Genomic DNA, 26,182 nt, shown 5'->3' on the forward strand with positions numbered 1-26,182 from the left:
CGAACAGGGCAAGTGGCTGAGGGGCCTTGGGGCTGGGCAGGGGGCAATGGGGAGTCACGTGAGGTGCCTCTGGGGGGCCCCTCCAGGCAGTGGGGCCCCCAGACAACTGTCTCCCCTTGCCCGATCCTTCTTACGCACCTGGTCTACAAAGATTAGAATTGTTCAGACAATGGTTTTTCCCGTGACACTCTATGGGTGGGAAAGCTGGACTTTGAAGAAGCAGGACAGAAAAAAGTATTAATGCTTTTGAACTTTGGGAAACAAACAAATGGATCATAGAACAAATCAATCCAGAATTTTCACCTGAGGCGCAAATGACCAGGCTCAAACTATCATATTTCGGACACATTATGCGAAATCTCAGCTCCCTTGAGACACTATAGGGAAAAATGTATGAAACAGCTGTCAATCTCCATTGTGGAGTTCCCTCTTTCCAATCCTGGCCAAATAAGTAGGATTTTATAATTCATGCCCTCTTTTTAAGGATTGTGTCCAGGAGTTGTCTTCAATGAATGTGGTAGCCGTAATCTACAATCACCCTGGGACACATTTGCCACGTAACTGCCTCTTCTCTTTGGTTCTCTGTCTGGAAGTGTAGACAAAGCCCTATCATGTTTGTTATATGGATGACGAAAATCTATAAACATTATTCTAGCAATTAAAAAATGCATGTGTGCAATGAGCTCACAAACATTACTCAGGAAATACAAAGCACCTGCTCCGAAACCCTTTTTGTGTTGAACCAACAGAGTAAGAAGCACCACACATTATAATTGCAATGTTGTAGTAATTATATGGCAATCCAAACAAAATGACTAACTCCTATTCTCTCTGGGAACCAGAAACACATTATTACTAATATCATGACTTAAGACGATCTAGCAAGTTATTTTGCTTTTATTTTGCTACCTACACACACACCTGTTCCTCCATGCTTGTGTAAGTCACAATAGGTTTTTCCTAAGAGTCCTTACTGCCTTTCCAGCAAACATTAAAGTGTTTACAAAAGAGAGAAATCTTCACCGGGGCCTGTGCAAAATAGACTATACAGCATTCCATTTCTTGCTGTCAACTTGTTTTGTTAGAGATTAATGCTTTATGAAAACTCCACATAACAAAATTACACCATAGATCTCATTCTACAGGCTTAATTGTGGTTTTTCCTGCCTGATCAATGAGAAGCGGAACTTTACACAATGTAGGCAGAATCAGGCAAAAACAACTACATCTCAGAGAGCATGCTCAGCCATCTCAGAGAGCATGTTCAGCAGCAGAGGCCGTTGCTCTCAATGTGCTAATGGTGTAACAAGAGTCTCTCCCAGCTTTGGACTTTGCAGCAAGCCTCTTATAATTCTATTTCCTTAAGATTCTTCTGGTAGTGATAACATAGCCAGTACAGATGGCAATCTTGGGCAGAAATGTAAGAGTGGCTACATCACACCAACATCCATGTAATCTAGCTTTCTGACTGCAGTACCGGCTAGCCATCCTCTAATGTTTGTCTCCAACATCTGAGAGTCATAGGCGCACAGCCTCTGCACATGGAGCAAACCAACGTTGAGAAATGCTTTCATAAAATCCACGTAAGCCAGTGAGCACTTCTGAATGTTATGGTAAGTCATATTACATGTTAATTATGTGTTAGGAGTTCTCAATTTATTTACTCAGAGGCAACATGGCTACAAACCAACACAGAGAAGTGCGCTCAAGCTCATTGAAATCAGTCCATTTGCAGTTTATTTTATTTATTTATTTATTGTTAAATTTATATACCGCCTTTCATTAAAGCAATCCCAAGGCGGTTTACAGCAAAAAATTTAAACACAAGATGGTAAAAAAGACACAATTAAAATATTAAGTGAAAAAAATATTAAACAAATCTGATTAAAAAATTTAAAACAAAGGCATAAAAGTAGTACAGACTATAAAGAGCAGCAGCAGAGAATCAAATAAATGCCTGGGCAAAAAGCCAAGATTTTACACTTTTTCTAAAAGCTGTGATGGAGACTGAGGAGCAGATACCCACCGGGAGAGCATTCCAGAGTCTGAGGGCAGCAACAGAGAAGGCCCTGTCCCGCGTGCACGACAACCGAGCCTCCCTCATTGTCGGCACCCAGAGCAGAGCCCCCTCAGATGACCTTGTCAAGCAGGCAGCAACCCTTGGGAGCAGGCGGTCCCTCAGGTATCCCGGGCCCAAATCGTTAAGGGCTTTAAAGGTCAAAACCAGCACCTTGAATTGGACCCGGAAACAAACTCGTAGCCAGTGCAGCTCTTTCAAAATGGGTGCGATGTGCTCCCACCGGGCAGTTCCAGATAAAACCCTAGCTGCCGCATTTTGCACTAGCTGCAGTTTCCGGATAGTCTTCAAGGGCAGCCCCACGTAGAGCGTGTTACAGTAATCCAGCCTTGACATGACTAAGGCATGGGTAACTGTGGCCAGATCTGCCTTCTCGAGAAAGGGACGCAGCTGGCGCACTTACCGAAGCTGTGCAAAGGTACATCTGGCCACCGCCTCCAACTGAGCTTCCAAAAGCAGAGCCGGGTCCAGTAATACCCCCAAGCTGCGTACTTGCTCCTTCAAGGGGAGTGCAACCCCATCCAGAACCGGTAAAATCTCCTCATCCCAATTGGCTCTCCTACTGACCTCCATTACCTCCATCTTGTCCGGATTCAATTTCAGTTTATTAGCCCACATCCAACCCATCACAGCCTCCAGCCTCTGATTCGGGACATCTACCGCCTCCCTAGGATCAGGTGACAAGGAGAGATAGAGCTGAGTGTCATCCGCATATTGCTGACAACTCAGTCCAAGTCCCCGGATGACCTCTCCCAGTGGTGTCATGTAGACGTTAAACAGCATGGGGGACAAGATTGATCCCTGCGGGACCCCACAGGCCAATGGCCATGGAGCCGAGCAGTAGTTCCCCAGCACCACCTTCTGGACCCTCCCTCCAAGAAAGGACCGGAACCACTGCAACGCAGTACCTCCCATTCCCATACTCGAGAGGCGGCCCAGAAGGATACCATGGTCGATGGTATCAAATGATGCCAAGAGGTCCAGCAGAACCAACAGGGACACACTCCCCCTGTCTAGTTCCCGGCATAGGTCATCCACTAGAGCGACCAAGGCAGTCCCAGTCCCACATCCGGGGCGGAAGCCAGATTGAAAATGGTCCAGATAATCCATATCATCCAAGACTCTTTGCAGCTGGGACGCCACCACACACTCTATCACCTTGCCCAAAAAAGGCAGGTTAGAGACCAGTCTATAGTTGTCCAGGTTGGAGGAATCAAGGGAGGGCTTTTAAAATAATGGTCTTACCATCTCCTCCTTGAGGCACGATGGCATCTTGCCCTCCCTTAATAAGGCATTGATAATCACCTCCAACTATCTACCTGCCCCCTCCCTGGCAGCTTTTATTAGCCATGAAGGTCAAGAGTACACAATGTCGTTGTTGGATTGTGGTCAAAGGCTCACAGACTGTGCAGTGTTCTACAGGCGTTTTGCGCACTGTGGCTGCTGCTGCATCTTCCAAATGCCAATTGTGCCGGAGTGCACCTGCCCAAGTGCCAAAATCACACAAGGGAGTTGCACAATCGCATGGCCGTTGGAAAGAATGGTCTACTATTATGCAACTCAGCGCAATTTCAGTGTTTGTACAAATGCTGTAGGGCAACTTGTATTTAGAAGACGCAGCACATCCACAGTATGCAAAATCAATGCCTGCAGATCATTGAGCAATATGTGAGCCAGTGATTTTAGTGCAATTTAGTTCCAAGCAAGGACCAAACCAGATGAGATGGCAGCACAATGTTAAGAACTGAATTATTATTAAGATTTGAGAGCTCAAACAAAACAGAGGTACATTGAAGAAGTTTCCACTGTAGCTGGGTCCTGTGCCCTTCTGCAGCTTACACTCAAGCTTCATTAGTCATGTTTCCTTCACTCCCCAGTACCATTACCAGGAAAAGAGAGGAAATGCTCATAAAATGGAGAACACAACTGAGTGTGCTTGTCTGCTACTGTGTAACAAAAATCTCTATCCCTGATGCTTGAAAGACAAACCAGAAGGCCAACACATTAGATAATTCAGAGCTCAGACACCAAAACCTGCTTTTTGGTGTCTGAGCTCAGCACAGCTTATAAAGTAAGAAAATATTACTTTTGATCATGTGCAGAGAACATTTCCCTCATTACTGAAGAACCCAAATGCCTCTAAACATTGGATCAGGGCAAAGGACTTCCCTGTCAGTATTAATTCCAGGCAAATTTGAGAATACCTGCTGCTCAATTCTAGAGATTAAGTGCTTCCTGTTAACCCAAACCATTATTTGGTTTTTTTTCACATCCAGTGTATCAATTCATGCAACTGTTGGCAGGAAATAAGTGAATCTAACTTTCTATTCAGTCATCGTTCAGTGAGGCAAATCAAAGGTGCACTGAGACATCTTCCTTAACCACGTAGCCTCATCATTAGTCCCTATGAGGGAAGAGTGCTTGCCCCAGCTGTCTGCAGCTGGCATGAGTAGTGTCTTCTGCCTCTCGACTGCTCCTTTACTACTTAAAAAAAAATATTTTATTAAACTACATACATTACACTTACAATGCAAATAGTCCCCAAAACTCAAAACAAGATCTAGTCTTTGGGAAAAAAAACATTCATGGGTTGCTAAAGTTAGTAAATCAAAGGCCCATTTTTCAATATCTGGAGGGTATTTACATTTCCAATTTTGTAGAATAATGTGTTTAGTTACCAGAATGGCCCTAGTAAGCCATTTACGTTGATGAAGGCTTATTCCTTCTACATCAGAAGGCAATCCCAACAAAACTGAAATAAGATCTAGAGAATTTCCCCTTGCTATGACTAAATTGACATAGTCATTTACCTGCCTCTCCTTCCCCACATCACCAACATTTGTCAAATTTATTCAACCCACATTCACAGAGTCTAATCAGAGTCCAATAAGAACGAAAAACTAATTTTATTTGTTGGACTAACATAAGCTTCAAATCATAAGATACTCTGGCAGTTTCAGCCAAAATCACACCCCATTGATGTGAGATCGAAACATTCAATTCCAAATTCCATTTAATTCTTTAAGAATCAAGTGGAGGTGCTATGTGGGCTTGAATAAAGTTGTAAAGCATTTTATGACCCTGATCAGATTCATCAATATGACAGTAGACTTGGATAATATCTGGAGCTTCCAAAGAATTAATAGCATCTGGACTAAACCTTTTGGATATACCAGTGTTTTAGCTGAATATATTGCCAGGCAATGTTTGATTTTAGATCATATTCATGTTTTTAAAGATGTTTGAAAACAGAAGCAGAGGATATTAACTGGGATATAAAATATATATTATTATTAGCCCAATTCAGCCAACAGGTCTTCCAGCAATAGTTATTTGGAGATTTCCCCAAAACGTTGACTCCTCTTGTGCAAACAGACAAGTCTGGAAATAGAACAATATATTTTTCCATGCAGATCTTGCAGCCAAAATAGATGGACTATACCAAATAGAACGTTTCAAATATCTAGTTCCTGGTGCAGCTTCACCAAAAAGAGATGTCAATTGTTGAATTTCAACCTTTGCCCATAATGGAGCCTCACACATTTCACTGGGCTATCTACAATACAGAGCTTGGGAAATAAGAAAGGAATAATGATATATCTGAAAACTGGGCAAAAAGTCACCTTTCTTTAAAGGCAATTGTAATTTCTTATAAGAAATTCTGGATTGCTTGTTTTCACCCCATAAAAAGGGATCTAAGTAAAACATCCACTTTCCTAAAATAATAAGGAGGAATATACAAAAGCAACCCACATAACAAATAATGTATATAAATTTGTGGGCAATATAAGATTTAAGAGTATTAATTTCCCCCAAAAAAACTAAACTGGAGCTTTCCCCAATAGTTAAGATCCATCTCAGTTTGTTTAATGAAGAAATTTAAATTAATATAGGATCTTTAGGGGACGCATCAAGTTGTAGGGCCAAAGATTTCTGATAATTCACCATATAACCTGATAAGGACCTAAACTTAGTAATTAAAGTAGTTAAGGGAGGAAAGGATGTTGTAAGATTGGACAAAAAAAAGCAAGGCATCATCTGCATACAAAGCGATTTTGATTTTCTCACCACCCATCTGAATAATGGAAATGGTTTGGTCTAGCCTAATAGCAATAGCTAAAGGTTTAAAAGATAGATCAAAAAAGCAGGAGAGAAAGAGGACAACCCTGTCTAGTACCACTAAGTAAATTAAAACTAGAAGATAAAACCCCATTAATTAATACTCTAGACTTAGATGAACTTAAGAGAACGTCTTCTTCGCTATGAACGCCCATTGAGATCTTCTAGAAAGGTTTGTCTGCAGTTGTCACCGGCTCGTCTGGTGGCTACTCGGGGACAGGCCTTCTCCATTGCTGCCCCAAGGCTTTGGAACACACTTCCTGCTGAAATAAGAGCCTCCCCATCTCTTACAACTTTTAAAAGGGCAGTCAAGACGCATCTGTTCACCCAGGCTTTTAATTAGATACTGTTTTAATTGTTTAAATTGTGTTTTAATAGTTTAAACTTTTAATTTTAATTGTTGAAATGTTTTAATCTTTTATTGGCTGTTTTTATTGTTTTGTAAACCGCTCAGAGAACTTGCGTTTTGGGTGGTATAAAAATGTATTTAAATAAACAAACAAACAAACAAACAAATAAAATGTCAATCCATTTAGTAAAAGTTTCATGGAAGTCAAAATACTGAAGAGAAGACTTAAGAAAATTAATCTTCACTTTATCAAAAGCTTTCTCTGCATCCAAGGACAAAATTAGATGGGAAGAAGATATACTCTCTGAGGATGCTACTGAATGTAAGGCCAACCTAAGATGCTCTGATCCCTTTCGACCTCTAATAAAACCAGCCTGAGAGGGATGAATGATTGCAAAAATACATAGGTTAAGCCATTGTGCCAAGATGGATGCAAGTATCTTGGCATCAACATTCACCAGAGAATAAGGTCTATAATTACAACATCAATGGGAACTTTATCTGGCTTTAAAATAGCTGAAATTGTTGCTTTACAGGGCAGTTGCTCTTATTTCATTCACTAGGCAGTTTGAAAAAAGCTGAAATAAAATAAATGAGATGCAAATACATTCAATGCTTTCCCTCTTGTTTTCAAATTGCATTTTCAGTCCACTCAACCTGTTATAATCTCATAGTGATTTTCATTTAAAAGAGCTAAATGGATATGTGATTACTGTTACAGGAACTAACACAAGACAATTAAATGCTGAGGTGTTGATAGATAAAGCTGTGTTTTGATTTGCATATACATGGTGCAAAAAAAAATCTAACTCTGGCAAGAATCCAACTCTAAGACTTGTACGTTTAACTTCTGCTAATTACCACAAGTGCCTCCATTAAGGTTTTACTACTCAGAGTCAGGATTATAGCCGTTTTATTTTTTGGGCCTTACTTATTATTTGGAGAGTCTAGTCTAACCACAGAGCTGATTTCATGCAAGCAGGGGGAAAGCCCTGGGGTGATTGCTATTAATCATTAGCTTTTATAGCATTTTACACATATCAGTTACATAGCCTGTAATCTAGATGTTAATGTTTTAATTCCTAATGTCATTGTGGTCCCCCACGCATACTCTTGCCTTCTGCAAAATACAGGAGCATGTGATTTTGTCATTACAAGCAATACAACACTATTGGCAACACAGAAAAAATAGCGACCTATTCACCAGAAAGAATGTAAAATGGTAGTGTCACTCAGACTCATGTTCTCTGGCTAGCAAATAAGGTGGGGGTTTTTAATACATAAAAAAGAACATTTTAAGAATGCAGTACTCAGTACTGCTTGTGAGGTAGGATCTAGCAAGGTAAGAAAGATGATGTGCACCAACATCCTGCACCTGAATAAAATTAGAAGAGGCTGGGTACAATGGAGTGGTATTTGAACAGCACTAGATACCGTAGTAACGTTGTACACCAGGCTCCACATTACTTACTGGTAAATGGGAGAGGATTGTAGTATGGTAGAGGCAAGTGGTGCAGGACGTCCCTGAACCTCACTGATGTTGAGTTGGGGAGGATGTACGGGGAGCAGGCATCCCTCACATTCCAGTATTCCAGAATACGGCATGGGAAATAAAGATGACTGCGCTACCAAAGGCATGGCCGGCTCGCTAATCAGGCTGGGTAAGGTGGTCACCTCAAGTGGCAGATTGCCAGCTTGCTGCCTCCTGCCGCCCCTCAGATCTTACCTGCTAGCAGGTAACACCAGCCACCATTACTGCTTTCCTCCTCCTCAGTCTGACATCTTCAGTTGTTAGACAGGAATGGAGCGGAAGCAAGCGTGGAGGAGGAAGGCCGAGTGCTAGGCTAGTATGGCATAAAATCTGATGTAACACCCACCTGCTGCTAGCATTTTTTAATTGATCTTTTGGGCTTTAGCAAGGTACGCAACCCTTTTAATGAAAGAAATGTTAAGAACTTTCAGTGGATAGAAATTTCCTACACATCAGCATTACTAGTCCTCAGCAAAAATGGTCATATGCCTCAATGCCTATTTGGGTGTCCCAGGCCTCTCCCCGCACTCCGGGGTGATGCTCACCACTGACTTTGTTTACATACTTAGCAATGCCCCTGCACAGTTGCCATCCGTTATTTTATTGAGGGTAAATGCAACTACATGAGAAATCAATGTTTATAAAGTGTGGTGATGGGATTTGTGTTATATAAGGGAATCAGAAATAGCTATAGATGCACATAGGAGGAAAACAGCTGACAGGACTGGCGTTCTTTATTTATCAAATAAGTTCCCAACATGTTTTGATTACAGAATTTTTCTCAAGGTGATTTTGGAAGCTAAGAAGCAACTAAATGCCATTCCATCATAAAGAACTGCATTGATAAAGGATTGCAAGATAAAGAATGTGACCAAGACCCACCTCTGCAAGACAATCTGCTGTTCAACACTGCACTGTTATCCGGTAAGGTAAGGAATACCAACCAGTGGAGACAATGGGGGTACCAGTGGACTGTATCCAGTGGGATGGATGCAGAAATGACATAGCAACAACAGGTGCAGTCTTTGTGGAAAACCATATTTTAAAATTAAAGGTTTCCCATCTTGCTAGAAATCCAGGAGATTTAGCGGCCGACAGCCCTATGCCATTATTCTGGCCAGTATCTGTAGAATGCTTCTAACAATAGCTTGCCCACACAGAGTCCCGGACTAAACAACACGATGTCAAACACAGATCTGCCCCAGTCAGGGAAGTGGTGGAATGTAAAGTTCCACTCACCAAGTGCAGGGCCATTCTGCCCATCTTTCTCTTTACAATCCCAATCAGGCTGATATCCAGAGCCTAGTAGTAGGAAAAAGGAGTTTGGTGGCTGGCTGGCTGGGTAAGAGCAGCAGCCAGTGGGAGGGCTCCGCACACCCATCCATATATCTCTCTAGTGCTTGAAATGTCACCCTCCCCACCTCTGCTTCAGGTGTGGTTGTATTTGAAGTTTTGGGTTTCCCATTTCTGTGTGTAGGTTGGTCCTGATGTTCCATAAGGTCCATTTAATCCTGAGCACAGATTAACACGGGAACACCTCATACTTCCATATTTTTCATGAAATAAATGTTATCGCATATTAGGATTGAAAATAGTTCACTTCTGGAGCAACAGATTGTATCTCGAAGTCTGTCTTGCACTTACCCTGAGCTTTCTTCCAAATACAGTCACTTTTCCTTTTATCTGTTCCTTTCTCAGGCGCCACTCTATTGAATTTAAGCCATTCTCCATTGGCAAGGAAATATTGCATCGTCCAATTGTTGGGGTTACAGTACCGGCTAGCACATGCGGTTCACTGTGGAAGCTAATACTCATTCCATTGGCATACATCACCCTCAAAGTGCCATTATTGCAGAGCTGATAGCTGTTCCTCACTTGATCTGGAGCAATAATTGAGGGGAAAAAAAGTACTCCACTGCATTAGTCATAAAGAAAACAGACTGCCTAAATTATTAGGTTTTCATGGCGCTTTTGCCTGCAGTTACCACTTGTGTGGTGATAAGGTGGATATTTGCAATGTTATTGATTTATATAAAGAATAATACTATTAAATATTGGAAGCCTGCAGAGATGCTTCAGTTTATTACAGTTCTGTTTCTCTCTTGGTCCTTATTATAAATCAGAATGTATATTGATGTTTTTATACTCATAATTTATGTGGATGTATATCTAATTTGATAGAAACTTGGAGGGATAAGGATTTTAATTAAAGCTGTGGGTCAACAAGAAATCTATTCAGTTTGTGAGTGTAAAAAGGAAGTGCCTTTTGTCAGAAGTGAGCAAGTTACTCGCTCTTCTCTCCTGAATTAGGTTTCAAAGCTCCCCTAGTAGATATATGGCTCAGTGTTATAGATTAGGTTTCAATCCTTAAGGCATGATGCTCACACAAAATGAGCTGCCAGGCAGTCTTTTGTGTGGGTGTCGCTCTTCATTCTGCCTTGAAGAAAGCCAACTAGACATCTGGCCTTTTACTGACTGACAGAAGTAACAAAAATAAAACTTTATGTTTATGACACTGTTATTCTCTTGACTGGTGGATGCAAACAGATCCATTCTCTAAAACAATAAAAAAGGAGTTTCTGCAGTGAGACAGTACAGTGAACAGCTGCCATCAAAGATCTACTATCATTTTGTCAGAGGAAAATATCTACATAATTAATCATCTGGTAGCACAGAAATAAAGACAATGGAACTCAGAAAAATAGTCCATAAATGTTGACATTTATATGTCAAGAGGCTATTGTCCTGTGACAATGTTTGCTTTCTGCGACATTATTTCTTAATTTAAAAAACATCAGCGGAACATTCCTTTCAGTGCAGCTTTGGTGTCACAGCATATTCAATATCGAAGGCTTTAACTCCTTTACAGATCTCTGCTGCACAGTGTCTATGCTGTGAATTTGTCCTCTTAAGTCAAGAAATCAGGACAGTCTAAGCCTTCTCAAGCAGAAGGAGCAAGGAAGTTCTCTTGGGAGCTCACACTTTGTCTTAGACTAGTGGCAAGTAGGTCAAAGGAAAAGAGCGGGAGCAGCGTCCACACCAATGCTTTAATGTACCCGGAGGAGAGAGCTCATGGAGTAAAAAGGGCTGCTGATTTGTAACTGACGTTCCTTCTGTGCAGTCACACAGATGGGTTTTTCATCTCTAGGGTGCATGCTTTAGGCATGGTTTTGAACGGAAGCTCAGGATCTGGCACTCATGCCTCCTTTCTCAAAAGAAGAGCAGTTCCATTGTTTCGCACACTTTGAGAGGAAAGAAGAATGCCTTTCCCCTCAGTTCCCTCATAAATGCCATGAGCTGAGGTTATTTGTATTCTGCTTTTCTACCAGAATAATGACGAGAGTGGCTTATAGTAGTAACAATAAAATAAATTATAAAATAAAATGATAATCCAACAAATAATTAAAAATGTGTCAAAACATTAAAAAGTCCCACTTGAGAAATGAGAGTGAGATATTTCCCATCTGAAAATGGGAGACACCTTCAACAGAGAAAGGGAGCGTGTTGTGTGACTGCACACTTCTTGAAAGAACCTCAGTTGCAAGGAGCAATCTCTTGCTTTTCTTCCTCTTGGACTCCACACAGGCACACATAAAGGAGACTGGCATGCCATTTCCCAAGGATATGTGTGCTGCTGGTGTCCTCAGAAAAGGCTGCATCAGACCTTACTATATATCAAAAGTGCAATGCTTTACAATGCTTTCACAATGAATTGGATTGGTTAGCTGTGCTGCAGAGTTTTCAAAGCTAAATATATCTAGAAAAAGCAGAGTAGGAGTGCTATTTAAGAGCACATGGAGCAGGCGGTGTTGACAGTTTGTACATAGTTTGAGACAATTCAGCATGAGAGAGCTGCTGGAAAGAAACATCCTGACCCCTCTTGGGTGGGATGGGTCATCACAACAGAGACAAATACTTGTGTATCTCCTTGTGGAATGCAGGTGTCCTGCAAAAGTAGAAGGCCAAGGTCCTCTGAACAGTCAATGAGTGAAAGATGCCTTTGGCATCAGGGTCTGGGGGGAAACGAAAAACCTGGAAGGACCAAACCGTGACCAAGATGGGAATGTGAGATGAATTTAAGCAGACATGAAATACTGTATCAAGCCAGAAGAAAACTTTATCCTGATACTTGTGAAGATATGGTGGGTCAGAGAACAAGGCACACTGTTTGCTGCTCCTTCGGCTGAGGTAATAGTTACCAAAAACATGGGTTTCACTTACAACAGAGTGAGGTCACATATAGCCATGGATTCAGATTGTCTATGGCAAGAAACTATAAGACAAATGTGTCAGCTGTCTCAGAAGATCAAAGATTACCAAGACCCTTAGGAATACACTTCACCAACTGGTGAGAAAATACAAAATGCTCTTCAACTGGAGGCTAGATACATAGCTGCCAAGTGAACATGCCAAGGAAGGAAAACAATGCCTTCAGCGTGTAGGTGAAGAATGGACTGCACTGAGGTAATGGAAGAGCTGAATTGATGAAGTTGTGCAAAAAGAGAGAAGTGAGTCCGTTGACACAGCCAAGAGTACCTGGTTTCTGCTCCACTTTGCCATGGATGTATGGAAGGCAGGCCTACCAAACCACTAGTATGTCAAGCATGTTTATGGGCACCTGTCTCTCTCAACAGTTTCAAGTGCCATTGATTATTGGAGTGGGCTTCACGGCTCAAGAAAGAAGTGTGTCTGGCTTCCAGAGGTCGAAGGGAATAGCTTGAAGCATATTGAGTCGATGCTACAGTCCACCCCATACCAGGAAGTACTGATTGCTTTGGCAAACAAAGACACCACCCTAAAATACAGGCAGATCTCCTGGGCAGAAATATGGATCCTGATGAGGAGAGCTAACCAACCAGAGAAGGGATATCTATTCAGGGTCATATTTGCCACTGTCATCTACCAAGTACTTGCAGGATATTGCCAGGATGTTGATGACAAGGGAGCCCTGGCAGTTAGGAGGTCTTCCTAATGAATGTAGTCTCAGAATAAAGATCTCAATGTGCCTCATGAGTTGCCTGTTCATCCAGGCTTTTAATCAGAGGTATGCAATTTAGCATTGTTTTTAAAACATTTAAATTGTCTAAATATTTTAATCTTGTTTTAATTTCTATTGTTTTATTGTAAACCACCCAGAGATGTGGGTTTGGGGTGGTATATAGATATGTCGAGTAAGCAAGTAAATAAGTAAATACAGTAAGTAAGTAAATGTCATGCCTTTCAGCAGAAGCACAGCAATCTGTCAGCAGTGGCCCAAGTGGAGCAGTGGAGTGACATGGGGACCAAGGAAGCAAGTAGTAGTGATGAAGCAATCTCTCCTTCATCACTGTAAGCTCAATACTTGCACTTCAAAAGAAATGCTGGGTTCCTAGACAGATGGAGTAGTTGGTGTGGAAGCTGTTGCTTGTCTGAATTGCCCATGGAGGTAGCATTTTTTAACCTCAACTTCCCAGCAGGATTGAAGACTGCCTGTTCTGATCTCAATCCTTTTATTTATGGACATAATGCTTTGGCTTCTGAGGCTGCTTAAAATGGACCTATCAGAAGCTGATGTGGTGTAGGGGCCAGAGGTTAATTTGGTCATCAACAGTACAGAGACTGATTACCAGAGAGGTGGACTTGTACACATAGTTTCAACAGCCATAAGACCAGAGGCCTGCAAATCTGCTTTCCAGAGATATTCACAGCCCACAATTCATTCACAGCCCACAATGTGAAGAATAGTTCCTGCTTACTTGTTTAGTAAATTCTGACAATGAGCACAGCATAAACTTTGTAACCTTCTCCTAGGCAGATGAACCAGCAGTCATGGCCATCAGCAGTACCTATATTGGTTCTACCACATCCAAAATGCTACTTAAATGAGATCCACTGTGCCATAGGGCTGTGTCTGGGGGGGTGGGTCCTAAGGTGTGTGTAGGGGGCAAACTAAGCTACAAAAGTGAGAAGGGGCTTAAACAGAGAATGAATCTCCACAGATACAGTTCTCAGCAATGCTGTTATTGCAGCAGCAGTTGAAAGAGAACTGAATGGGAAAGTGTTTTTCCTCCCTCCCTCTGAAGTGCACACAACAGACAAAAAACCCTCTCTGGACCGAAGGGGCATGAGCACCAGCTCCCAGGTGCTGGTTCTAGAAAGTTGCAAGGTGTAATTTACATATGCTTGTCCACAAAGAATAAATATGTTTGTCCACAGAGAATAAATGACTTCTTAAAAACCTCACATGGCTGCTATTTGGATCTCCAGCATTTATAATCATTTGAAGGGTTAAGTCATATTGTCTTGCAATGACTGAGAAAATGCAGGGCTGGGTAAGCCCTGTGTACCCTAGCCAACTGAAACATGCAAACTAGCAAGGGTCAGGGAGGAATTTAGGGAGGCTTTTCTTACATTCTGGGGAGTTTCATAAGTGACAGAATACTGTTTTTTAAAACATGGATGTAGCATTTTTTTTAACTTGAGAAAACTGTTGTCATGATATTTAATGTGGGCAAAAGCTATTTTTAAATATGAATATCGTTCCTAACTATCTGGTTACTGAACTGGCATAATCTACAGGTCATGCAAAAGAGTGAAAAGATGCAATTGTATCATTCAGGTATAGGTAATATAAAATAGCCATGTTCTCCTCCAAGATTTTTGGGTGGGTGCGTTACATGTTCTTTCCTGAACTGTGATGATTATTAGATGACTTTTAGAAAATAAAGAAAAGCTTGAATTCTGAAGAGATCCAGTGGCATAGATACTGGAAGCTTCCTGTGCCTGCACTGTGGCACTGTTTTTGTTCATGCACAACTGTGTAAAGTTTTATGAGACTGATCTAGAAGAGATATTTTGGTGTGCATTTGACAGATGATGCAGGCATTCTGAGAAGCGTTTTTCTGTACCTTGAACTACTGTATAGGAGGCCTCCACAGAGGAGAGGTTGGTAATTACTGTGACATCATCATCCCGGTTGGAGTTTTCAATATCTATGGTAATAGACTTTTCCATTTCACGATGAAGGCTGGTTACTACACCAGTGGGGCGAGTTACATTGGTCAGGCGTCCTTCATGGTCATAGCTAAAAGATGCAAGAAAGAAGTCCCACATATATAATTTTGTCTAGGATTTATCTAAGCCAACACACTCATAAACTTTCTATAAATAAAAATTATGATAGCAATGTTAAAATCTAGAGATTAGAGAATTTATATATAGATAGATAAATAGAGGGGCAGGGGAGTAATTATATCTAAGACAAACAATGTGAAATATCTTTTCCGCAGGTACGCATGACAAACACAGAACCAGAAAGAAGACACAAATCCTAAACAGCCTGGGTGGGTCTAGCATATTTTGGGATGCCTTCTCTCGTATCTTTTAAAATTAAAGTGGGCAACCTAAACCTTCCTCATTTTTTTCTGCCTTTTTCCCTTGTAAGAAGCAACTAAGGGTTAAATTACACATTGCACTGAACTAGGTTATTTCCTCTTTCCATCTATCTTTCTTCTTTTTAAAAAGCAGTTGTGGCAGGGAAGATCAGAATTGGGACCACAGAGAGAGAGAGAGAGAGAGAGAGAGAGAGAGAGAGAGAGAGAGAGAGAGAGAGAGAGAATGTATAGAGTTTTAACCCCTCCCTCCATTCCAGAGTCCAACAAAAACCACCCTCTCCCTCCCCACAAAGCTGGAATTTGCCCTGGGATGGAAACTGCAATTGGTGCCAAGAGCAGCACAGAGGCATAAAGCAACTTCCCCAGGGGTGATATTTGCAAACTGCAGTGCAGGAGAAGAGGTTAAAAATCCCATCATGCTGTGGTCCCAGTTGTGATGGCCCCCCCACAATAGCTGCTTTAAAAAGGGAAAAAGCAAGATGGAAAGGAAAACCACTCATTTAATCTTACAACCAACCCAAGTTTTCAAAGTGTGTCTGTCTACAAATGTCTTTGTAATATGCCTCATGCAGGTGTGCCAGTTCGAAGGGGACATTCAGAAAAGTCCAATGCTGTTCTTTGATACATTTAAGGGTAAATAGCAAAAGGCAAAGTATTTTAAGAACTTTAAGTAATGCACAAAATTGAATATAAATGTAAATTATGACACAGAATAGTCACCCTTTTAAAATTTTATTTTCAGTAAAAGGACTTGAGCCTTTGGCATGCCTACCCAAGTAAGTGGGTCAACATTAGTTATTTTAAACAACAGTCACTCAATGGATTGGCTCAGATTATGTGTGCAATCCTTGGCTTCATGTGCTCCCTCCTCCTATCATGCCCTCACACAGTCTTTTGTGACAAACCATAGTTGCCATTTGTGGCAAAGGACAACTTGCCATGTGACCATAGTTTGACACCTGCAAGCAGAATTGCTATGATCAAACTGTGGTTTTTCCCATTCTGGTTTGGACGGCAAGTGCACATTATAGTTTGGCAGTCTGGATGGAATTAAACTATGGTTTGCAGAGAAAACAAGATAATCAAAACACGTCAGAGGAGGGAAGAGGGACCGTGCAAGCCCAAGGTTCATGCATGTAATGCCAAACCATAGTTTGGTGTTGCATGTGAACCAAGCCAATGCATGGAACCAATACGCTGGCCAGAGATACACTGGAGCACCAGTAGAATAATTACGCTTTCTCTGAAATGTATGGGGGTGTGTGTGTGAGTGAGAGAGAAAGTGCCTCTGGCTCCATGCCTGTTTGGCAATGTTGTACCAGAATGGTGGTTGGTTATGCTCCATCTTAAACCAATCATGCCATCAACGTCTCTAGAGAAAGTCAGGGGTCTATTCAAAAAGTCCTGCTTAATACTGCAATTCACAAAAGCAAATGGATTGTTAGAGTAGTTGTGGGAGTCAGTTCTGATGTATGTATTTGTGAAGGCTCTTTGTTTGAAATGTCTTTACCAGGCCTTTCAGAAATAGCCTCAAGGCTGTTTCCCTTTCTAGAATATGGAAGCTGAAAGGGGTTCAGATATGAGCAATATCATTTAGCAGAGGGAGAGCCTCATACAAAGAATAACGGAGGGGGCAGGGCGGCATTTATTTTAGAAGTGGGAGAAAGCTCTGATTATTGCTCAGGGAATACAGATATTAATGTTTTCTCTTGTGGCACAACTGGCTTTAATAAAGCAATTTAAAGCTATGTATATGGCAACAATTGCTTCATTTGGCAGAAGGCAGAAGTCATTAGGTACAAATTGCTTTGATTTTTCTTAACTCTAGATCAGCAGCTGATTCTTTTTTTCTGGTTCTGTTTTTCCAGTGACAAGGGTAATAAAGAGCACTAATTGTCCCATCGTGTATGTCCATCCAGGCAGAGCTGTGCAGAGTTGTCTGGGGGACAGGTAAGGAGCAGAGTGAATGGCAAATGGGGAATGGTACCTGCTGCCCTGCAAACATGGTTGTCATCCATCCATGTCAAGCAGTCAGGAGGGAAAGAGCCTTCCTGACTAGAATGTGCTAGATGCTCAACAATGTGACTTAATTATTCCATGGACTTAGGCAGTAGACAGCTGCAAATACATTTGTAAAGCAATAACTAGCATAGAGCAGGACATTTCCTGGGAACTGGTGAGTGGTTGGGAGGAGTTACTACCTCAGAAATGGTGGAGAGCCATTTATTTGCAGGAAATGTGGAAATAGGTAAGGTTCTATACCATCCATATCCACAGCATTCTGATCAGTGCATAAATTCAAACTTACTTGATGTTTTCAGAATAAGGGGTCTTTTTCCATAGGAAGAGAGTTGCACCTCATTCTGCAGGATATCTAATGGGGCCACCTTCAGGTCTGCCTCAAATGTTATCCTGTGTGAGTCTGTTGCTAGCTGTTACCTTATTCATAGGCTTTCTGATTTCAAAAGAAAGAAATCCTTGCTATTTAAGACAAATATTTTTAACAGCTGTGTTTTCTTTCTTTAGCTGACCAGAGTCAGCTAGAAAACTGGTTATTTGTAAACCTAACAACAACCACAACCCAATATGAATGGATCATGTGGTACAGAACCCTGGTTCTTCCTAGAATATGATCTGCTGTTCGCCGAACTACTCAATGCTCTCGTAGATGGAAAATACTACCAGAATATTGTAAGACAGCCTTGCAAACAAAGATTGCCAGGTTGCTCACCATCTGCTCCAGAAAATAATAATGCAACTTTATCAGTAAGATCCATGAAAAGAGACACACCTGTTCATTAGTGGCCATACTAAAAAATGACCAGCAGATGGCAGTGGTCCTCTACTTCAAAGATCAACTTCACTGAAAACCTAAAATGTGGACACCCTTTAAATATTAAGCTATACTCCAACCAGTTGACATTTATTTATGCCCTCAGTCCTTGGTCAGAAGTGGCTTTGCTCTCTAGAAAATATTTCCTTTCAAACTGTGGGGTGGATCTTTCCCTGACAAAGATCTACTCATGAGTAAGTATCCCAGCCTGCTGCTTCACGTGGCAAATCAAGGCACTTTCTCACAAGTAATTTATCTTTGTGGGTGAGAACTTCACACAAGGGACAAGAGAGCTAAAGCAGCTATCATTTGGCAGGTAAACATTTAAGTCATAACCCATCTACTGGAAACTTTTCTTTTTCATAATGCAGAATGTCACTTACTTGAGGGAATTCTACAACACCAACCAAGTATGTACTTGAAGACTATAAAGGGAAAGTTAATGGTTAATGAGAATGGTTTTCTTTTGCAGCTGCTCCTTCTTATTTTTTAAAAATCTCTAGTACTTTATCTTTTATCTGCTGCAGTTAAAGAGGAAATTTTCTCTCTCTAATCTACCAGCTCCTAAAACGAGTGTAATTTTGGACTCTCCCGAAATTACATAAGTCACATTGAGCTTTTACAGATACCTTGGGATCTAATTTCCTCACCAATCTCAGGAACAAGCAATCGGTAAAGCTAATCAATGCTTTATCTGTCCATATGGAGCATGGGCCCAATATCCTGACATTTGAACAGCAAGACTTGTCATTTGAGTTCCAAAGAAACTGCAATATTGAAATCCCTGGAGAGAGGAAACTTAGTGGGGTGTAGCCATAATCTGTTAGGTTGTGACTTGGGCAGAGTAAGTAGGGGAAATAAATACTGCCTGGCTTGTCATACAAGGTTAACAAAGTTGGGTTCGATACTCCTGTTTGCTAAGTAAATGCATGCATGCTCAGTTCTCACAAACTGTAGCTGTATTCCAGGTTCCTGCACACTATGACACATCAGCTTCTGCAAGGGACACACATAATATTTGTAGGGTTATCCAACTATATAGATGTCATTATTTTTAGAGGTGTATATGGTGAATTCTGCCAGGAATTGTCTTGCTTATTTGTGTTACACTAGAATTTACTTCAGAGTATACTTAACTACAAATATTAGCCTTCATTTTAAAGGGGCGTCAACACGGTTAGTTTTAACATGCAGTTTAAAATTTTCTTTTTTCTCCAAAAGGACAGAGGCACAGAGCTTCAGCGAATTCACAGACTGAGTTCTCTACACCTTGCACATTTGTCTCTACCCCACCCCAAACTCTGAACTCTCTCTCTCATCAGTCCCCACCCATTTCTTGCCTCCTCCTCTGACTTTGCCAGACTTGGTCCTGGTGAAACTGTTTGGGTTTTGGAAAATCCTCAAACAGCATCAGAATAAATTATTCAAAATAAGAAAATATATTCAAAATTGAAGGCTCAGGCTTGGATTTCTGGTGTCACAGTAATTCCTTTGTTCTTGAACTTTCTCATTGTGATGGCCCTACTTGTCCACCATGTGGACAGCCAATTAATGTGCAACATTATTCTGAAAACGGTCTTACTCATAAAAGGTCGTCCATCCTGTCTCATCACTTTTTGTTGCCAAGAGGCCACTGTTCCCATGATAGGTCATTAATCCAAGTTCCAGCGTCTGGGTTGACACTACTTTAAGACCACCATTCGTGCCAACAGCCAGAGTCACAATTTGATTGTCAGGCATTAGAAAATGACGCGGTGCTCCATTTGTATCCCGTCGAATTTTGAGGGAGTTGCCATTGTTATCAATCACCTCAGTCACATCATCGGCACTATAGGTGAAGTTATATAGATATTCTCCTGTAACAAGACTGAGGGTATATTGGTGAATGCCGTCAATGTTGAAAACATACAGTTCTTGGTCTCCTGGAGAAGCAATTTCATATTGGTTGAACGAGTTAAGGATAGGTCTGTTTTTACTGACAGCCCTGATACGTATGTTTCCAAGGTCTGCTATGTAAATAGTGCCATCTGGTGCCACAGCTAAGGAGGATGGGGTATTTAAGATGGCATCAGTGGCATAAGCATCATCGCCAGCATAGCAATTACAGTTGACGTCATTTTTGCAGTCACAGTCTGAAGCTGCCCCAGCCAGAAGGCAAATCTCACCATTAGTGGTGACTTGGCGAAGCCGGTTAATTTTTTTCTCATCTGTCTCACTGATGTAAAGAATTCCAGTGTGTGAGATGGCAATGGCACTGGCCGATTCCAGTGCAGAATGAATGGCCAGTTTGCTGAGGGAGTAGTCTATACCGGGAACCTGGCAGTGCATTGGACGGCCAGCAATGATGCTAACCTGATGGTTCTCGGTGATCCGCAAAATGACATTGTTCTCCAGGACATACAGAGAGTTATCCATTGGGTTGACAGCAAGATCGGTGGGCCATTCCAGACGGACCTATGAGAGACACAACAAAGTATGGCTGCTGTCAAAACTATGCTGATGAGCACATTTCTTTGAATGCATTTGTATTATATGAAGAAAAACTGGTCCAAGCCTTAACTGAGAAAATCAAGGAACAAAAGCTATGTGTAGATCACTTTTATAGAATCCTTTTTATATGTATTAAAACTACAGAGTCGCTACACTGTGGACAATTATCTATTTATTTATGGACTAAATGATGCAAAGAATTACAGAAAAATAAAGCCAATTACAGTAAATACAGCATAATCACAGCTCTGTTTCTCTATCACTGATGTAGGTCATCTCACTGCAAAGAGAAGTTGTTCTCATCTGTTATTATATTAATTGTCATCTTACTCTGTATTTCATCATTGCCAATACCCTATCCTTCTTTCAGCTGTATTTCCTGGAGAGAACAATTTGGCTGTTATCCAAAATAAATAAATAAATTGCCATCTGTTTTATTGTGACATATACACAAAGAAGAAGTAGCACTCTACCTGGGTGACATCCATGCTGGAATCACAGCTTAGTGGCCGAACAGCAGTTAGGTCATTAGAGCCCAACAGAGTTGATATGATTCCATTCTGATCAACTTTCCGGATCATTGTAGCATCAACAAAGTACATAAGGCCATACTTATCCACTGCAATTCCTATCGGAGTGCAAAAAAACAAAACATAACACATAACACAAAACCAAGAATGAGTTGTCTGTCCTCGTGTTTTTGTTGACTTCTTTATCACAAACACAGATGATTGTGGTTGTCACACACTCTTACTATTTGCTCCATTTTTGTAAGCTTTAGTTCTCAATTTCAGCAAACTTAAAAGGACCGATCCAGTAGAATCAATCTTTTGCAATGAATGCTCAACAAATTAATTTCTGAGCTAACATTAGCACTACTAGTTTATGTCTCCTGTTTCCTGTATAAAGAAACTTGATTCTACTTTTCTTTTTTACAAAAAGGTATTAATGCCTCATTCTAATTAAAACACATTTAGAGACTAGAAAGAAAACCCACCAAGAGCTCTTTTGCAGCTCTTATTTGTGTTTATGTGGTCTGTGCCAGACAGTGCTTCCCCTTCATACGTTCTCAGTGGATAAGAACTTGTTTATTACACACATTTACATTCTTTACTTGAATGCCTTTTTTTAAAAAAATCACTTCTGACCATCTGTCCAGGAACTTGAGTCCCAGGAAATGTTTTGAGCAAGTGTGCCACAAGTCAATCCAAAGTATGTGATAGCGCCACTCTAAGGGCACAATTACTAACCACAGTGTGTATTCCACTCACCCCACCACTAACCCTCTGCCTTTTTATGGTTTGTCTCCAGCCTGCTGAGCGGAGCAAGCAGGGAACAGCATAGCACAGAAGAGGCAGTAGTATAGTCCTGCTTTTATGGCTCAATTCAGATGGCAGATCAAATCATGGTTTGCATTAATCATAGTTTAGAATCAAATTAGGGTTTGAGCTTGAGGGGTTGAGCCAAATTAGGGTTTGAGCTTGAGGGGTTGAGCCAAATTAGGGTTTGAGCTTGAGGGGTTAAGCCAAATTAGGGTTTGAGCATACAGGCAGACTCTGAGATCTGCTCAGCACCTCTATCTCTTGGTGCAGTGGCTGTCAGAAGCAGTATAATGGTTTCTTGTTTTGTTGACAGAAACATCACACCAATCTACAATAAGCACAAACCATAGTGTGCAAAACCACTATGAACCATAGTTCGGATCTTGGTTTGATTACAATTACAAAATATGATTTTAAATTAAACACTAAAATCGTTGTTAGGGTTCCTTAAATATGATGACCGAACTGAGCCTTTCCTGGACAGCTTTGGACATTCCGTAGGGTCTCAATGAACCATCTCTACATACACTCATCATTATCTAGCATTGTTACCCAGTTGTTCTTTACTGGATAATCCAGCCTGCCGCTTACATTCTTTGTGAGCCCTGTCCCTACAGGCTGTATCTTCCCACTCGATAGATATTTGACCTTTAGCGTGTTTGCCACTGATCCCACTGAAACCTTGCCTGTTTCCTAATAATTCTTCACCTCCCTATCTTTTGCTTTATCCTTCCTTGAGCTACTATTGTCTCTGAGCAACAGAAACGTCTACACCAAGCACTTTAGGCAAAAAAAAGTACCCTTGATTTGCTGCTGCAAAAAAAGTGCTGTTCTAGGCAGGTATTTGTTAGTGTTGCTTGAGTGCCTGCAAGATAGTGAGGCTATTCTCATGATGGGGGAAAACTGGGTTAAAGAAGTCCAGCCTGGTTTTCCCCCATCGTGAGCACTAGGGATGTGCACGGAACCGCGGAGGCGTGGTTCGGTGCTGAGGGGGGTCTCGCTTTAAGGGCGGGGGTGTGTACTTATCCCTTCTGCTGCTTTCCCCCCTCCGGCGCTCCATTTTTCTACAAAGTTTTGGGAGCAGCAGCATTCGTCCCTGCTGCCCCTGCCCTGGTCATTTGCAGGAAATAACAGAAGTACCAACTGCACATGTGCCTGTTGCTGCGCGTGCATCCGCCATGCACATCGCATGTTGCGTGCGCACATCACGCACACAATGTGCGCATGCAACGTGCGACGTGCATGGTGGATGCGCACACAGTGGGTACTTCCGCTATTTCCTGAAAACGACAGGGGCAGGGGTGGCAGGGAGGAATGCTGCCGCCCCCAAAACTTTGTAGAAAAATGGAGCACCGGAAGTGGGGAAGTGGCAGAAGGGGTAAGTACAACCCCACCCACCCTTAAAGTGAGAACCCCCCGGCGTCAAACCGCCAGACCAGGTCTGAACCAGTTTGGAGGCCTCTAAAATGGCCTCCAGACAAGTTTGGGTACATCCCTAGTGAGAACCAGCGGGCTTGTGGGTGAGCTCGGTGGTTCTTTGGCGGCTAGCCCATCAAAGTAGCCCTTCCCTTAGCCCAGGTTAGCGGCTGCCACGGGCTCGGAAGTTACTCTAGGATGCCCTGCGGACTCGCGTGGGGCATCCTGGCACTTCTGGGGGCCACACGGCCCCCAATCCCCACAGCCGGCTCTCCCTGCAGAACCCCTTCCGGCGCTTCACACTGATCATGTGAAGTGCCTCACTGGCTTCTGCATTTAATACTATCACTGCAAATTTAATTCAAACAATTGAAGCAAGCTCATCTTGTAGAAAAGCTGAGAGGACCCACAATTAGTTTATTTTAAGCAGAGCAATCACATTCTCAAATTAAGGTTTATCATTTGTTTCTATATGGAAGAATTTAAAACTCCAAACCATTTGAATGTATGACATCTGTAAGATTTCTATGGTTCACTGCTACAGTGCCTTTCACATTTAACAAACCAGAATAACCTTACCAATATGGAGATGCCTTTGATTCTGTTTGTTGTACATAATTCTACAACTCTACTATAATTCAGTGACTAATCCAAGTATAGATACCTAGGCTGCAAAGTAAAACCTTAACATAATTATAACCCAAGATAGAAAATAATTAGTGGATTTTGTGAAAACAGTATATAGAACAGACAATACCAGCTACCACTGCCCTTACTAAATATTAACAGGCTTTTGTAGCCTCAAAAGGACAAAATTTCAGACAATCCTGCTGGTTTGTACTTTCTCTTCACTGTGGAAAGCACCCAGTCAGAACATATTTTGTTCTTCTTTTGCAAGGGGAATAAAATATAGGGCACTAGTTTTCTCACAGTAAAAGGAAGAATGCAAACAAGAAACTTAACCCCAAGACAAAATGCTAGGCAGGAAATACCTGTCAACCCATTGTGATTAAACCGCAGAATAACAATAACTCAGCAAGCAATGATTTAATTGCCAGATAATTATATTCAGATCCAATCTAGCTTCAGACAATCATTTGTGTCATTTTTTTACATTCCTTACCTCGTGGGCTCATTAGAGTTGCATCCACTGCTTTCCCTCCATCGCCACATCTGGCTTCATCAAACGGCAGACACTGCTCACCCGTCCCTGCCACCACTTCAGAGTTACCAGCTAGGTCTTTGGCACCAGTAAGTGCTTTGACTTTGTAAATACGACGACTGTTGGTGTCCGATACATACAGCGACCCCGAAACAGGATCCACAGCTAGGTAGTACTTGTGGGCAGGGTTGTTGCTTTAGAACAGAAAAGAGAGAGAAAATGATCGCTAAACTAGTTTTCCACAAGCCCTTCGCGCCAAGGATGGAGTGGGAGATGACATAGGTGGCCATGGCATGGCCACTTACATTGTCCCACACTAATGACTGTGTCAGTTGCCTACCCTTCTGTCTGAAAATGAAAACCTACACCTGCCCATTTGGGAGGTTCAGGTTTAAATCTCTTCTCTGCCATAAGATCACTGGGTGGTTTGGGGCAACTCATCACCTCCCAGCCTAACTGCACTGCACAAGGTTGTTGTGAGGATCAAATAGATAAATGTTATGCACACCATCCTGAACTTCTTGGATGAAGGGGCGTGAAAAATTAAATCTGAGCAGAAGCTGTTGAGTAGAGATACTTCTTGTCATCTACTTATCTGCAAAACTCTGGCAAAATACCCCATCTCAAAGTATGGTCGCACTTCATTACTTGAGAGCATGTTCTCTTAACCTCAGTGGGACTTAAGGACGAGGCTGTAAGCATTAGACACCAGCTCTTAACAACTAAGCCAACTGGGTAGTGCCTGCCAGCCCACCCTGGTCATAGAAGACCACACAAGAATGGTCCATACAAGACCAGCCCACCTTTTAGTCAACTTTCCTGGAATATTAGATAGCTCTCTATCTCTCAGAAAACTGGCAATTTCTGTCTTTAAAATATGAGCGCTGAAGAGATCTATGGTTGTCATCAACTTCCATTTATGGATTTCTTCTTTACTTCTGCTGTGAATCTCTCTATTTTACAGAGCATGGGTGGTTCATTGAAAGTGCCTTGAAAGACAATGTAGCTACACAAAATATATGGGAAGCCAATGTGGTGTGGCTTCTAACAAGCAACTATAAATTAGTTTTCAAAAAATGACAGCATCTGTGCCTCCTTGTAAAATCTTTACCCCTTCTTCTCACCAAATCAGATAATAGAACACATTCCAGCCTACCCTGAAGCTACCGAAAAGATGAATAGTCTCATATTTTTTTAATTGCAGTTCTTTCCCTTCTCAACCTTCACTCTTTATGGAAAGAGTGTTTATAAAGGGGTTGTAACTCTTTATAATATGATGGCCAGTCTGGCGTAGTTAGAGATTAACTGCCATGTAGCATTCCAAAATTGTAGCAAATGATTTCATGCTTAAGGTTAGTATTGCAGAAGCAGAGTAGTGACAGTTTTTTGTTGCTTCCACACTAGCTCTTCCATCTGGAATTGTCACCTTTCATTTACTCACTTTTTACAGGCAGTCCACACAACTTGGGCTCACATGACACACTGTGTCCCACTAATGGGGGATTGGACG

General features: G+C 41.6%; 1 protein-coding gene across 21 annotated transcripts in view; it reads right to left on the reverse strand.

Annotated features, from left to right (window-relative positions):
* Positions 1–26,182, reverse strand: part of TENM2 (teneurin transmembrane protein 2) — a 1,486,671-nt gene that overhangs the window by 18,505 nt on the left and 1,441,984 nt on the right. For all 21 annotated transcript variants that reach the window (XM_053288965.1, XM_053288966.1, XM_053288972.1 and 18 more), the window contains 5 exons: positions 24,634–24,866; positions 21,246–21,400; positions 19,865–20,736; positions 14,964–15,139; positions 9,721–9,956 (listed from right to left, as the gene is read on the reverse strand). In XM_053288965.1, the coding sequence (XP_053144940.1) occupies positions 9,721–9,956; positions 14,964–15,139; positions 19,865–20,736; positions 21,246–21,400; positions 24,634–24,866 (1,672 nt within the window). The remainder of the gene's footprint in view (positions 1–9,720; positions 9,957–14,963; positions 15,140–19,864; positions 20,737–21,245; positions 21,401–24,633; positions 24,867–26,182) is intronic.

Source organism: Hemicordylus capensis, chromosome 2, assembly GCF_027244095.1.
Source record: "Hemicordylus capensis ecotype Gifberg chromosome 2, rHemCap1.1.pri, whole genome shotgun sequence".
Taxonomy (NCBI): Eukaryota; Metazoa; Chordata; class Lepidosauria; order Squamata; family Cordylidae; genus Hemicordylus; species Hemicordylus capensis.